Below are 15,780 nucleotides of genomic sequence, written 5' to 3' on the forward strand. Positions count from 1 at the left end.
ATGAATGAGTGGCCTCTGCTCACCTCTGCTTATGTGGGCTCAGAGAGAACCTATATGAGAATGCTCTCCAATTTTCTACAAATGGAAGGTCATTGTATGGCAGGTGTAAAATAAATTGGACAACTGAAGTCAGAGGTTACGGATTCAAACTATACTGATACTGAAAATAGAACTCTTTAGACTTATTGTTTGACTAGTTGGAAGGAATTCAGACATCTTCCAAAGAATCTAGGTCAAGTTATTTTGCCTAAATTATTTCTATATTTCCTATGAAAGTGATTTTTGCTTTATTTTCCTTCATAGCTACAGCCTATGTTGTCACATGCATTGCTGTTTCTTCCTTATTCAACTCATGTCCCTCCTATTGGCCTTGTGCAGCTCTGAAGTACCCATTGCTGTTCTAAGACCTGGGGCTGTAGCAGCAGACAACACAAAATCTCAACTTTATGGAGTTTATTTTCTAGGAAGAGAGAGATAACTGCACCTTCCATGTGCCAGTTTTGTACTCAATACTACTGCATTCTGATTCTCTTTTTCTGATAATATTGCCTGAAGTGTGGGAAGTGCTTATGGAAATTCTGAATTAAATTAATAAGAAATAAAATGTTATCCATACGTATTTGCCTGTAAATGGACATATTAAGGTATATGTGTATATGTATGTATCACACACACTTCTTAGCTAGGTAACCTGGTTTAATTTACAATTCTGGGCCTCAGTTTCTCACCTGAAAAATGGGGATTATCATAGTACCAATATTACCTGGTAGGGATTAAATGCATGTAAATAATTTAGCATAGTGCCTGGCACAAACTAAGCGCTTGACAAATGATAGCTAACGTTATTATTATTATTAATACATTTATTTTACTTTATACACAATTGCCCAATATTCCACAACAGGAGAAGATAAATCATTGTGGCCCCCATTTTGTTTCATTCATTTAACATTTATTGAATATCATGTGCCAGGCCCACTGTGGCAGATTATTTTTTTCAAACATGGCTGTAACAATATCTCCCATTCCTGTCACTTCCCCACCTAGAGGCATAGTCTCATTCCCTTTCCTTTGAATCTGTGAGGGATTGTGACTTGCTTGTAGCTAATGACAGTGGTAGAAATTTGTGACTTCTAAGGCTAGGCCATAAACGGTGGTGCAGCTTTCCCCTTGTGAGATGGGACATTCACACTGGAGTCCTGAGACTGCCATGCAGTGAGGAAGCCCAAAGTTGGGCACACACAGAGCACATGGAGAAGCCCTGGGCCCACCCAAGGAGAGGGAGCAGCTCAGCTAACCACCCCTGCTCCAGCGCCTGTCACCATCTGACTGGGAACAGAGGAGAGACTCTAAGCTGGAGTCTAAGCTCTCCCCAGATTCCTGGTCCCCAGAGATCATGAGAGAAAATCAAAAGATTGTTGTTTTAGACTATTAAGTTTCAGTGTGATTTGTTATGTATCCATAGAGAACCAGAACACCTACCTTTTAAATGCTCAAAATACAGCATTAAGCAGATCTTTCTCATCCTTGGCAAGTGAGGAGCAACTATTTTCAGGGTTTTAATTATCTATCCCATAGCTGTTTGGGCCTGCTCTCAAGTCTAAATTTGTAGATACAACACCAAACAGATCACACTCATTCATTCATTTATGCATTCAATAAACCGATCAATTTATTTCTCAACATAGATGCCTTCTCTGGCTCCTGAGTTGGCAGACTTTTCCCCATGTTCCAAGCCCCGAGGCCTTCTCCTGTCTCATCATGCAGTGCTTTTGCTTTTCTCCTGTCTCTCCCACCGACCAGCAGCAGTTAAGTTCATTCTGTGTTATTCATCTTAGTATCTGTACCATCTAGTTTAGCGCCTGCACATAGCAGACCTATTTTAAAAAACAAACAGAACAAACAAAAAAACCTTAACTGAAGGAGGGCTGCTAGTTCCTGGACATACACAAATTTTTGCAGGGACAGTCCCTATCCTCCAGGAGTTCACAATTCAGCACTAGACACTGTGGGGTCCAGCCTGACAAGTGCAGTAAGTGAGCTGCCTGGATTGATTCCAGTGGTGGAACAGAGGGACAACAAGGCAGCGCACTGGCGGTGGGAGGTGGGGAAAGATTTATTCATTTATTCCACAAATATTTGTCAATCACCTGAGCACGAGTATTACACGTAGCACATGGTAAGCTCTCACTATCTGTTATTGAATGCAAGCCACTGGTGTAGGTGTTGGGAATGCAGCAGCTCACAAAACTGCAGCGGTCCGTGCCCTCGTGAAGGCACAGTGTATCTAAGGACGACAGAGAGGACGTAATTATGTAAAATTGTGCTACATGCCCAGCAGGAAAACAACAGGCGGCTGAAATTCTCGTAAGGGTGTTAGATCTTTCTGCTGGGGGCAGCCGTGGGCGGATTTTGAGCAGGAGTGGCCATGAGGGGGACGGACTGTGGGGGGCGAGAAAAACTGCAGGCAAGAAGAGCTGGTAATTCAAAGATGCAAATATTTTCTGCTTGACTGGAATAAGGAGCGTGTGTTTAGGGTTGACATGGTGGTTCGTTGCGCTCGAGGTTCTCCCGGGGTAGGGGGCTGCATTTTGAGTGAAAGCTCGATTGCCCAGGCGTGCAGGGCGGGCTGAACGGAACTGCAGCCCCAATTCCCAGTTTTTTCAGACTAGGCATATTTAGGGTCCTCCGTTCCGCAGACCTGCAGAAGCACTACCTCGGGTTCGGATCCTGGCCGCAACAGGTCAGCAAAATCGCGAGTGGCAAGGGCCCATGCACCACAGCGATCACCCCTTCTGCACCGGGTCTGCAACACCGCGCGGGCGGGAGAGGGCGGAGCTTGTGTTGCGGACCTAGGCGGTGGCGTGGGCCCGCCCCCTGCCCCAGGCCCCGCCTCTACGCCCAGCTGATTGGGTGAAGGCCACGGAAGGGCCGGGTGTCCCCGGGCGGCAGGGGGGGTCGGGCTGAGGCGGACGTGCTGATTGGTCCGGCTGGGATTAGGTCATCGCTAGCAGGTTCGAGCGGCCCGGACGCCGGCAGGGCGGCTGAGGCTGCTGTGAGAGGGCGCTCGAGGCTGCTGGAGAGCGAACAGGCGAAGGAGGCGGGGAGGCGGCGGCCGCACTCGCTCGCCTGGTCTCTCGCTTCCCGGCACCGCTGCGGGTCTGTCGCTGCGCTCCCTGCCCGCCAGCCGCTCCGTGGCGCGCCGCCGGAGCAGCCGCGCCTCGGCCGGGTCCCCGCTCGGGTCAGGAGTCGTGCGCGCCGGCGGACACCGCGCGGAGGGCGAGCCGGCGCCACACCTGTGGAGCCGGCGGGCGTCGGGGGTCCCGGCCGGGGTCCCGCCGCGTGCGTGCTCGGGGCTGCGGGCCTCCCGGGCGCTGGGGGAGGCGCGTCCCCCGGCTGGGCGACGCGGGCACTATGGGGCTCCCCGCGCTCGAGTTCAGCGACTGCTGCCTCGACAGCCCGCACTTCCGAGAGACGCTCAAGTCGCACGAAGCGGAGCTGGACAAGACCAACAAATTCATCAAGGAGCTCATCAAGGACGGGAAGTCCCTCATCAGCGCGCTCAGGAGTGAGTGTCCGGAGCCCCGCGGGGACGGGGCCCTGAGGCGGCAGGGCCGTCGGGCGGCTCTCGGCCCTGGGCGTCCGCGCGCCGGCGGCTGCCGTTCCGCCCTGGGGCCATGAGGGACGGCTGTGGATGCTTACAGCGGGGCGAGAAGGGTCCGTGGGATGGGCGAGCCAGCAGCAGTCGGCGAGGAGGGGGACCGGCCGCTCGGCCGTTGGCGTTCTGGGCCGGCGGGAGGTGGCCGAGGGCGAGCGGTGCTCTGGGGCACGGCGGCCGGGTGTGCGCGGCACACAGGTGTCCCGGCAGCGAGACGCCAGTGCCTGGCGCGCCGCACCCCGTTGGGAAACGCCACCGCGTCCACCGCTCCAGCTCCCCTGGGGGAACACTCGCTCACCCCTGGGTACCCAGGCGGGGAAGCGGAACGTGCCCTGCCAAGGGGGCGCTGCCTCCCCTCAGCAAAACGCGGCTCGTGATGGCTTCGCTCTCTGTCCGCCAGTCCGCCCGGGCCGCCGGGTTCTCCGAAAGGCACGGGCGCTGCCAGGGAAGGGCTGGGTGGAATGGTTGGTTAGCTCGCGGTTCTGGGCGGTAGTGGCCGCCGGTAACCCAGGGCCGCGTACGTGTGCAGGTTCTGATTCTTGTGTTTAGCAGAAGGTGACAGCGGTGGGAGCACAGCATCAGCGTGTTCCTTTACTCTAAACTGTGGGCGAGGGTAAAAATAGAACGAACATATCCTGACTCTCTCCCTCGCTCTCCTTTTTACCTCTCCCATTATCCTTGAAAACTCAAAGGTTTTGAGGGAATGTCCTCCGGCCTCACTCAGAAAGCAGAAGTTTAAGCTCATCCTTTAAGATTCTTGAGCCTTTTGTAAAACCGTTTTTACTTATTTCCTTTTGGTGGGGCCGGGGGTGGGGGGTGATGAGGTTTGCATTCAGTGTATGATTTTCTCTTGACTTTTGCAGATCCAGAGAGTTTCTCCTGGCCAAACAAGAGTGTTCTAGGGATGAGCTCCTTGGATTGTGAGGTTGTTTTTGATGCCTTTTCAGTCTGCCCATTTAAAAATAGTTTGGTCCATCTTTTAGTTTTGAGAATCAGGAATGACATGAAGGAAGATAGTGGAAATGTCTTTGACTTACCTTTTCTTGTCTGTGTGATGGATTTCTTAATAGGTGATACCTTTCAGCTAAGACAGGTTGCACTGGCTGAGTGGGGTCCTACCTGTGAACATTGTTCCCAGGCCTCTTGAAAGGAGACTTCCAGAAGTCAAGTGCCTGAGATGTCATTTTGTGATCCTGTTGCTTCTAAAAATGAAAAGGGAGATAATGGAACCCCAGGACAGCAATTGCCAGTCTTTTGGGGGGTGAAATACACATAAAACTGTGGTGTGATGAGGTTCCTCAGAGGCAGGGTCTCTGATGACCTGAAGCCTATTCTTCCTTTCTCCGTGACCATCCTTGGTTCAGGTAACACTCCACCCCTGGTTTGGGGTAAGATAGGGGCTCCCTCATAGACTGGGCCCACGAATTTTGATCGACTCTCAGCCTGGGTTTAATTGGGCTTCTGCTTTATTCAAGCAAACGTAGGAGCGGCTGCGGGGTGCTAGGTACTGCTTTGGGCCCTGACAGTGTAGCGGTGACTAGTCTGTTGCCCCTGTGGCTACAGGGACTGACTCCTTGCCAGTGAATTATCTCATGTTATTCATTTTACAAATGAGAACACAGGCTTGGTGGAGTCACTAGTCCAGAGTCACACAGCTCCAGCAGTGGGGCCTAGTTTTGAACCCCTACATGGTCTGAGCCAGAGTTAGAGTTCCTGCTAATACAGAACTCTTAATCCTTTCCCATCCTGCTTACCCAGAGTGGACCCCCTGGACCAAGCCTACTAGAATTTGGAACTGCATTTGTATGTCTGTCGTGAGTATGAGTAGGGTGCATTAGTGTGACTGGAAATTTATTTGCCTGCTACTCTTTTTTTGGCAGGGGTAGAAATTCCTTGCGTAGGAGGAAATGATGCAGTGATAGGGTTTAAGAGTTATTTAAGTTATCTAATGGAATGGAGCAGCCTGTAACTTGGGGGAAAGACTAGTAAGGACCTAAATGTTTTAATCTCTGTATATTCGTTTGTATGTATTAACTATACTCCTTGCTACTATTACTTAAATAGGTCATGTGTGACCTCTTCAGTGGAAAGGGTGGAGTTCATCACTCTTTCCCAGATTTCAGGCATTCCATTATCATTAGGTGCTTGCTGCAGTATGTATTACTATCTTAGTATTGTGTATTAGTTTTCTTCTCTTCATCTTTCTCACTACTGAAAATGTAAAACTAATTACACAAAATAAATACATAATTATATAAATAACCCCAGATTAGATGTTTTACAGTCTTTCCCAGCTATAAAATTTTATGGTTTTATTTTATAATTAGCATTCACAGACATTTGGGTTTAGGTTTCCTTCATGTGTTAATCTGAGGCAATAAAACTAGCCTCTTGGGATTGCAAAGTTCAGCTAGATCATTGTTATTACTACTTTTATTTTATGCATGAAGAAACTGAAGATCAGAGAGGTCAATAACCTGCTCAAAGTGACAAAGCAGTTAAGTGTACTTGAACCCAAGTTGTCTGATTCCAAAGCCTGTGCACTTAACCCTGAAGCAAAACTGTTGTTTAGGTCAGTTGTCTCTTGAATCCCCTTGAGAATTTGATAAACAAATAACACCCTTCAAGTTTTTCCCTGGAGTCCAAACCTCTGGTTTGGATACATAGAAGATAAACAATAAAATATTTGTGACCTACCTTGGGGACTCTATGTCAGTTTTTTTCTGTCCTGATTTGCCCAGGTCTTTTCTGTGGGTGCTCATATGCTCAGGATTTGTTCCGTGCCCTGATGAATCAGTGTTTCAGTCGGGAGGATTTTGTATGTTCAAGACTTTCTGTTTTTCTGTAGAGATGATAGAAGCTGGAGATGAAGTTCAGATTTGTAGAATTAAGGTTTAGCATTTCCTGGGTTCGAATCTTAACCCCATCACTTAATGGTTGACTCTGGACAAATCACTGAGCCTGAGCCCCTTCTATGCAAAATGGTAGTAGCCACCCTGACCTTCTAGTTTGAGGACTAAATGAATCAGTGCTTGTAAAGAAAGCACTTAGTTTGGACCCTGGTGCATAGCACTGCTCATGTGTTGGTAGTTATAATCATCTTCCAGCATTCAGGGTTGTCAAGACTCAGAACAAAAGTTAGTAAGAGCAGAGGTATATATTTTGGTTTGGGTGCAGGGAGTTAGGCTTATGCCTTCTTCATAACTTACACAATTGTGTATGTATTGACCACTGGTGGGAAGAATCCTGATAATCCTGTTTGGATAATGTGGCTATGCCAAAAAAGTTCCACAAGTTAAAAAAAAAAAAAAAAAGAATAAGTCTCCCAATATACTTTCTGTTCCTAATAACATCTTGGTAACTTAAATTTTTAACCTTCTTGATAGATTAATATACCCCCTCAGTGGCTGGGCTGGCTGCCTCTCACTCTTGCCTTGCAGGAAAAGCTCAGAGAATGCTTTGGACTTCAGGGCTGGTTTCATGGACCCAGTGGCAAACCAAATGTGGTTTCATAGAAATGAAAGTGAATTAGGCTGTTGGTTTTGAGGAGTGGCATGGGGTTTCAGGAATTTTTTTTTCCATCTTGAGAGTTGGCTTATGGACTTGTTGCTGTAAATTTGGCTTCTGCTTTCTGAGATAGAATGAATAGCCTTATTCTGATAGTCGAAGGTGAGGCAAAATTTAAAAATTTAAAAATATCAACTCTATTAAGATATAGTTCACCCACTTACAGAATCCAGTTCAGAGGTTTTTAGTACATTCATAGAATTGTGCAGTAATCCCCACAGTCAATCTCAGAGTATTTCCATCACCCCAAAAGAAATCTGATTCTCATTGGTAGTCATTCCCCATTTTCTCCCAGCTCCCCCCAACCCATGTCCCTAGCCCTTGTCAACCACTAATGTATTTTCAGTCTTTATAGATTTGCCTATTCCGAACATCACAGGTGCAGTTTTAATAGTTTTCCTCCTAGGTGGTGGTGACCAACTTTAAGAACAGAATTTTTCATTGGAATTTCAGGTAGGAGAACTTTGAATCCATAAGCTGCTCTTCTTCAGGGGGCTTAACTAGGGGTGAAATCCCAAAGATGAAACCGTGTCCCAGGGCTGGGAGAAACCCAGGTATGCCTTTGTGTTTCAGACCCATGAGTGGGGAGTGGATTAGTTCTGGTTCATGGTACTGTGATGGATACAGAGGAGACCCAGATAAAACTAAGAATCTAGCCCCTTCCCTTTATGAACTTTCAGTCAACTTGGGCAGGGTATATTATATTCCATAAAACCTTAATTTGGGATCTTATCCTGCTGGGTGACACACAAAATGAAGTGAATGTGTTTATATGTCTGTAGTTGAGCCTGTAGTATTCATGAGATTTTTGGAGATGTGGTTTTGTTTATTGAGCACTTACCAAGTGCCTATCCCTTTGCCAAGTGTCCACATTTTCTCATTAGTCCTTACCACCGTCCTGTGAGATGAATACTCTATTTTTCTGTATTTTAGAGTTGGGTAACTTATCTAAGGTCACATAGCTAGGAAGTTGTGTAACCAGGTTTTGAACCTGACAATAGACTGTACGGCCTTCTCTTGAACATGACTCTTCTTTGCCTTCAGTAACCATACTGGTACTGAAGATGCAAATTCTTCATAGATCTAGACCCTAGAATCTAGCAGAAGCACGCAGCAGGTGCTAGATTAAGTGAAAATGTTGTCCCAGTGGTTTTTCAGACTCTGAGACCTGGGTAGGCAAAGAATAGCTAGTATTTTATATTGTGCTTTGAAGTATTGTTTCTTTCCATCATAGGATTAAAGAACCATTATAGACTAGAATGGCAAATGAGGGTGTCTGGCTATCTCTTGGCTTTATATAATAATAGAGTTTCCCTTTGGGGAAGCACTGAGTGATTATCAGTGAATCTTTTTTTTAAAATAATTTTTAAAATGTATTTTATAGCATTAATTTATTTTTTTAATTAAAAAATTTTAAATTAAGGTATCATTGACATATAACTTTGTATTAGTTTCAGGGGTACAACATGATTCTGTATTTGTATATGTTGTGAATGATCACCACAATACATCTAGTTAACATCTGTCCCCATACAGTTACAATTTTTTTTTCTTAATGATGAGAACTTTTAAGATCCACTCTCAGCAACTTTCAAACATATGCTACATTATTATTAACTATAGTCAATATGCTGTACATTACATCCCATGATTTATGTATTTTATAACTGGAAGTGATTCTCTTTTAGCTGGGTAATAAAGCCTCAAAGAGGAAGGCCAGAAACCTATTCCCTGGTCTGATTTCGTAAGATAGATGGTTTATACTCTTTGCTCATTAAAACAAGTAAAAAAACCCCCAACATCAAGAGTTGCATGCTTTATTATTATTTTTTCTTTTTTGAATTTATTATTTTTTTGTAAGAGTTGCAGGCTTGAAATCATGTCACACTTTTATGGTTCTTGAGGATTTGGCATAGGCTTTTTGCATTAGTGAGATGAGCCCTTCATTTGAATGGCCTCCCAAAGGACATTCATTGCCAACCTGCTTTGTTTAGGAGTAATTATATTACTTACAAAATCCTAATAGGACAAATGGGTATGGAGTTAGGTAGCAAAAAGGTTTTCCCAGTTCCTTTGCTTTGCTTTAGCACCTTGCAAATAAAAGGGGGCGGGGGGAAAGACATTTCCTAATTATTTGTAAATGGTGGTAATTTGTAATATTGACATTTGGAATATTACTCATATAAATATAAACAGTAAATTATATCCAAACATGATTTTGTAGTTTTTATATAACATTGACTTTAAAAAAAGGTTCTTCCACTTTAATCCATTCTGTTCTCTATTGGGTTGAATAAATTGCATCTAATCTATAGTTCTCAACCTACTGACAAAGGTTTAAGGTCCCTCTTACAATTAATAGACTATATTTTTAGGACAGTTTTAGGTTTACAGAACAATTGAGTGGAAAGTATGGTGAGTTCCCATATAGCCCTACACACCTATTCTTCTCTATTTCCCCGTTATTATTATTATTTTTAAAGATTTTATTTATTTATTTGAGAGAGAGAGAGAGCAGGAGCAGGAGCAGGGGAGAGGGAGAAGCAGGCTTCCCTGCAGGGAGCCTGAAGCAGGGCTCCATCCCAGGACCCTGAAATCATGACCCGAGCACAAGGCAGACGCTTAACCAGCTGAGCCACCCAGGCGCCCCTCTATTTCCCCTGTTACTGACGTCTTGCATTAGTGTGGTGCGTTTGTTACAGTAGTGGTATAGTGTTATTAACTAAAGTCCACAGTTTACATTAGGGTTCACTCTTTGTGTTATATATTCTGTGGGTTTTGATAAATGTTTAATAACATGAATTGGCCATTGCAGCATCATACAGAATAGTTGCACTGCCCTAAAAATCCCCTCTGTTCACTTACTCATTCCTGTGCCTCTATTCTTGGCAACCACTGCTCTTTTTACTATTTCCCTCGTTTTGCCTTTTCCAAAATGTCATATATTGTGCTTGGTATCATAGAGTGTTTAACCTTTTCAGATTGGCTTCTTTCATTTAGCAATATGCACTTAAGATTCCTTCATGTCTTTTTGTGGCTTGATTGCCCATTTCTTTTTATCACTGACAAATATTCCCTTGTCTCGATGTACCATATGAATGTACCCATTTATTTATTGAAGGGCATCTTGGTTGTTTCCAAATTTGGGCTGTTGTGAATAAATGTTAGGATACAAACATTTGTCTGTAGGTTTATGTGTGGACATAGGTTTTCAACTCACTTGAGTAAATACCAAGGAGCACAACTGCTGGATCATATAGTAAGAGTATGTCCAGTTTTGTAAGAAACTGCTGAACTGGGGCGTCTGGGTGGCTCAGTCATTTAAGCATCTGCCTTCAGCTTGGGTCATGATCTCAGGGTCATGGGATCGAGTCCTGCATCGGGCTCCCTGCTCCTCGGTAAATCCGCTTCTCCCTCTCGCTCTGCCCCTCCCCTCTGCTCATGTTCTCCCTCGCTGTCTCACGCGTGCATGCTGTCTCTCAAATAAATAAATAAAATCTTAAAAAAAACAAAACAAAACTGATAAACTGTCTTTCAAAGTGTTGTACCATTTTGCCTTCCCAGGAGCAAAGAATGAGTTCCTGTTGCTCTAAGTCCTCACTAGAATTTAGTGTTGTCAGTGTTTTGGATTTAGCCATAATAACAGGCATATAGCGCTCGCTGTCTCATTGTTTTTTAAATTTGTGGTTCCCTAATACAATGTGGAGCATCTTTTCGTATGTATTATTTGCCAGCTGTGTATCATCTTTGGTGAGGTGTCTGTTCAGATTTTTTGCCCATTTTTTAGTTGGGTTGTTTGAGTTTATTTATTGTTGAGGTTTTTTTTTGTGGTGAAGTACACATAACACAGAATTTACCGCTTTAGCCTTCTGTAGGTATATACTTCCTTGGCGTTCAGTACATTCACAATGTTGTGTAACCAACAGTGCTCTAGCTTTCCAGAACTTTTTCATTATCCCAAACTGAAACACTATACCCATTAAACAATAACCCTTATTCTCCCCGTCCTCCAGTACCTGGTAACCTCTGTTTTACTTTCTTTTTCTATGAATTTGACTACTCTGAGTACTTCATATTAGTGGAGTGATACAGTATTTGTCCTTTTGTATCTGGTTTATTTCACTTAGCATAATGTCTTCAAGGTTCATCCATGTTGTAGCATGTGCAAGAATTTCATTCCTTTTTATGGTTGAATATCTTATTTGTTGGGCTTTGATTACCATCAACTATCATTAAGAAAGACTATTCTTTCTCCTTTAAAATTATAAAAAGGTTTTTTTCTGCTCTTCATTTTTTCCCCCACAGAGAATGATCACTAAAAGTTGGAATTGACCTATCAATTTATCGTGAGTGCCTCTCATGGTTATTCCTTTCTTTAAATATTTATTTATTTTAGAGAGAGAGTGAGCAAGCACAAGCAGGAGGGTCAGGGAGAGGGAGAGAGAATCTCAACCTGACTCCACGTTGAGTGCAGAGCCCGATAGGGGCTCAATCTCATGACCCTGAGATCATGGCCTGAGCAGAAACCAAGAGTCAGATGCTTAACCAACTATGCCACCCAGATGCCCCTATGGTTATTCCTTTTAAAATAGCCATTTGTTGTAGGTCAGCCTGTTTTGGGGGAGTTGTTTTTTGTTTTAAAAGCTTTATTGAATTCGAAAATTCACCAGTTTTAAGTGTACAATCCATTCATTTGTAGTTAGTTTACAGAATTATGCAACCATCACCCCATTCCAGTTTTAGAACATCTCTGTTACCCCAAAAAGGCACTTTTTATTCTTACCTCAGCCTCAGACAACCCCTAATCTACTTTTTCCTGTCTCTATAGATTTTTCTTCTATGAAAATTTAGGCTGAATGGAATCATACTATATGTGGTCTTGTGCATCTGGCTTCTTTCAGTTAGTAGAGTGTTTTTAGATTAATCCATGTTGTAGCATGTGTCAATGCTTTGTTTCTTTTTATTGTTGAAGAGTATTCCATTTTTAAATTGTACTTTCTTTATCTATTCACCATTTGATGGACATTTGGGTTCTCATTTTTGGCTCTTATAAATAATGCTATAATGAAGATTTGTGTACATGTCTTAGTGTGGACATAGGTTTTCATTTTTTCTTATTTCATTTCTTATATAGGAGTAGAATTGCTAGGTTGTATGGTAAACTTAGGTTTAATTTTTTAAAAACCTGCCAAAATGTTTTCCACAGCAGGAATATCCTTTTAAATTCCCATCAGCTTTGTACAAGTGTTCCAATTTCTCTACATTATCACCAATACTTGTTATTGTCTGTCTTTTTTATTGCAGCCATCCTAGTGGGTGTGAAGTGGTTAATCCTGGTTTAAATTTTCATTTCCCTGTTGATAATGATGGTGAGCATATTTTCAAGTGCTTATTGACCACTGGTGCATTTTCTTTGCTGTAATGTCTATTTAGATTTTGTTGTTGGGCAGTGTTCTATGTCTTGGATTTTTCCCTTTACTTCATCCCGTAAAGCTTTTGATGATTAAGTGAAGAACACTCAGTATATTTTCTCCATTTGTCCTCTTTTGGGGATTTTTTTGCTTCTGTTTGCTTTAACCTCAGGTGCATTTGACTGCTCAGTTATAGAATGCCAGGGTTTAGGATGGTGGTTCTTAGGAGGCTGAATTTCAGGTTTCTGCTTTTGTAAGGCTGGCAGCATCCCTCTGGGCAGAGGCCCCAGGCTGGACTTCCTAATTCTGGTCATGCTGATGTTAATGATCACATACTAAGCTAATGATCATAAGCCTCATGAATTGATGAAATGAGAGTGGGCCAGGGAGGAACAGTAATCACCACTGAGCTGTTGGGGAAAGGAACTAATGAAGGTGACTTTGTTATCTTGTCAAGGCCATTGCATTTTTTTATTTTATTTTATTTTTTTTTAAAGATTTTATTTATTTTTATTTGAGAGAATGAGAGAAAGGGAGTACATGAGAGGGGGGAGGGTCAGAGGGAGAAGCAGACTCCCTGCCGAGCAGGGAGCCCGATGCGGGACTCGATCCAGGGACTCCAGGATCATGACCTGAGCTGAAGGCAGACGCTTAACGACTGAGCCACCCAGGCGCCCCTTTAGTCCTGTTTCAATGTGGTAAAAATGCTCTTTTTTTTTTTTATTTTAAAGATTTTATTTATTTATTTGAGAGAGAGAATGAGAGAGAGAGAGCACATGAGAAGGGGGAGGGTCAGAGGGAGAAGCAGACTCCCTGCCGAGCAGGGAGCCCGACGCGGGACTCGATCCCGGGACTCGATCACCGGGACTCGATCCCGGGACTCCAGGATCATGACCTGAGCCGAAGGCAGTCGCTCAACCGACTGAGCCACCCAGGCGCCCCCCCCATAAGAATTTTTAATTGTATCAATCATTACAAAGAGCCAACTTTCAGTTTTATTGATTTCCTGTTTTTTTTTTTTTTTTAAAGATTTTATTTATTTATTTGAGACAGAGAGAATGAGAGACAGAGAGCATGAGAGGGGGGAGGGTCAGAGGGAGAAGCAGACTCCCTGCCGAGCAGGGAGCCCGATGCGGGACTCGATCACCGGGACTCCAGGATCATGACCTGAGCCGAAGGCAGTCGCTTAACCGACTGAGCCACCCAGGCGCCCCAAGGCCATTGCATTTTAAAAAGCTAGCCAAGGAAGGGATTCCAGTATGAAGCTAATAACAGCGTGGCTTTGCTAGATTGAAATTTCTGACTGACCTTAGTTTTGATTTTTAAAATGATAAGCCAGTGTGTTTCAAACGATAGTCTTTTTTGCAGTCAAAGGAAGACTTTCATTTAACAAATATGGAGCCTTGCTCTGCTCTTACCATGTCCTCCAAGCCCGAGCGTCATGGCTTTCAGGGTGGCAGAAGTCATAATACGGTGGGAGAGTGCATGGGGTATTGAAGACCAGCAGGGAGGCCAGTGTGGCTGGAGAACAGTGATCGCAAATGAACAGGGAGTGAGTCCAGGAACCAGGCCAAGGTCTGAGTCCCGGAAAGGACTTGGTGTTTCATTCTGAGTGTGATGGAAGCCATGGGAGGTTGTGATGTGATCTTGCTTTTGTGTTTTTGAAAGATCCTTGGGTTGCTGTGGATAGATACAGGGGGGCAAGAATGGAGGTAAGGAGGCCAGTTAGGAGCTGTTGTGATGGGAGGTAAGAGGTAGTGACAGCTTGGGCTCGGGTGACGGCACTGGAGATGGTGGTATTTTGAAGTAGAGCCCACAGGATTTGCTGTTTAATAGGATTTAGGCTCTGAGAGAAAAGAGTGAAGTCAAGAATGATTCAAATGTTTTGGCTAGAGCAGTTATGTGAATGATGGTGCTATTTTCTGAAATGAAGAGGACTTGGGGATGATGAGGTTTGGGGGGGAAATTAACAATATGAATGAATGAATGACCTGAGCTTATAGTGTAAAGATGTAAAAAAGTACAGTTTGTTCATGAATACATTCTCTTAAGAGCATCGAAGAGTATGGAAATATACAGAGTAAAGAACCCACTTTCCTGACTTAACCAACTGCCAACTTTTTTCTTGTTTTTTTTTCTGTGCATATTTGGTTTTTTCTTCATAAATGGGATTATACTATATGAATTATTCTCTGTCTTGGTTTTCTGATTAATACTGTGACTTAGAGCTCTTCCATGTCAGTACCTGTACATAGTACATTCTTTTCTCCTTCCTTCCTTCCTTCCTTCCTTCCTTCCTTCCTTCCTTCCTTCCTTCCTTCCTTTTGTTAAAGTAGGCTCTACACCCAACATGGGGCTTGAACTCACAACCCTGAGATCAAGAGTCACATGCTCTACCAACTGAGCCAGCCAGGCGCCCCATAGTACATTCTTTTTAATGACTGCAGAGAGTTCTGCTGTGTGGATATACCATAGCTTATTTACCTACTCTCCTCTTGAAAGACATTTGGATTGTCTCAGTTTTTCACTATTAGAGAAAGTGCTGCGGGGATGATTTGCACACCTACCTTTGTGTGTAGGTTCTAGTATTTCCATGGGAGAACAGCTTCCCAGGATTCTTAAATATTCCTGGAAGTTTCCTTGATATGGAATTGTTGCCAACCTCCAAGTTTTACAGTCTCTTTGACATCTATTGTTTAGGTCCTTTGCATCCATCCATGTGGCCAGTTTATGTTTGTCTTGTGCTCTCTTGAGTGTGTTAGATTATGTTTCTGAAGCTTCACCTTTTGCTTAAATTGGGAGCATCCTTAACAGAACAGGCCCATGGGGTGCCTGGGTGGCTCAGTCGGTTAAGTGTCCGCCTTTGGCTCAGGTCATGATCCCAGGGTCCTGGGATCGAGCCCCGTGTCGGGCTCTCTGCTCATTTGGGAGCCTGCTTCTCCCTCTCCCTCTGCCTGCTGCTCTCCCTGCTTGTGTTCGCTCTCTCTGTCAAATAAACAAATAAAATCTTAAAAAAAAAAAAAAAAAAGAAAAAAATAGCCTGAGGCAGTGCCTTTCTATTAGGCACAGACATGGATTCTACAAGAACCATGACATGGGGGAAAAAATCGTGTGTGTGTGTGTGTGTGTGTGTGTGAGAGAGAG

The 15,780-nt window shown here is 43.9% G+C and overlaps 1 protein-coding gene across 26 annotated transcripts in view; it reads left to right on the top strand.

Annotated features, from left to right (window-relative positions):
- The first annotated feature begins 3,018 nt into the window (after window positions 1–3,018).
- ARHGAP26 (Rho GTPase activating protein 26) overlaps window positions 3,019–15,780 on the top strand; it is a 431,139-nt gene continuing 418,377 nt past the window's right edge. For 12 of the 26 annotated variants that reach the window (XR_010413038.1, XR_010413039.1, XR_010413041.1 and 9 more), the window contains exon 1: window positions 3,021–3,568. Coding sequence is in view for 19 of the 26 variants with exons in the window: in XM_064596082.1 (XP_064452152.1) it covers window positions 3,415–3,568 (154 nt within the window). In the remaining 7 variants the exon portion in view is untranslated. Of the gene's footprint in view, window positions 3,569–15,780 lie in introns of all 26 variants that reach the window. The other 14 variants (XR_010413044.1, XR_010413045.1, XR_010413042.1 and 11 more) reach the window with 3 other exon arrangements.

The sequence above is a fragment of the Mirounga angustirostris genome, unplaced genomic scaffold (assembly GCF_029215605.1).
Source record: "Mirounga angustirostris isolate CCGP_5_RB_7025 unplaced genomic scaffold, mMirAng1.0.hap1 SCAF_7, whole genome shotgun sequence".
Lineage (NCBI taxonomy): Eukaryota > Metazoa > Chordata > Mammalia > Carnivora > Phocidae > Mirounga > Mirounga angustirostris.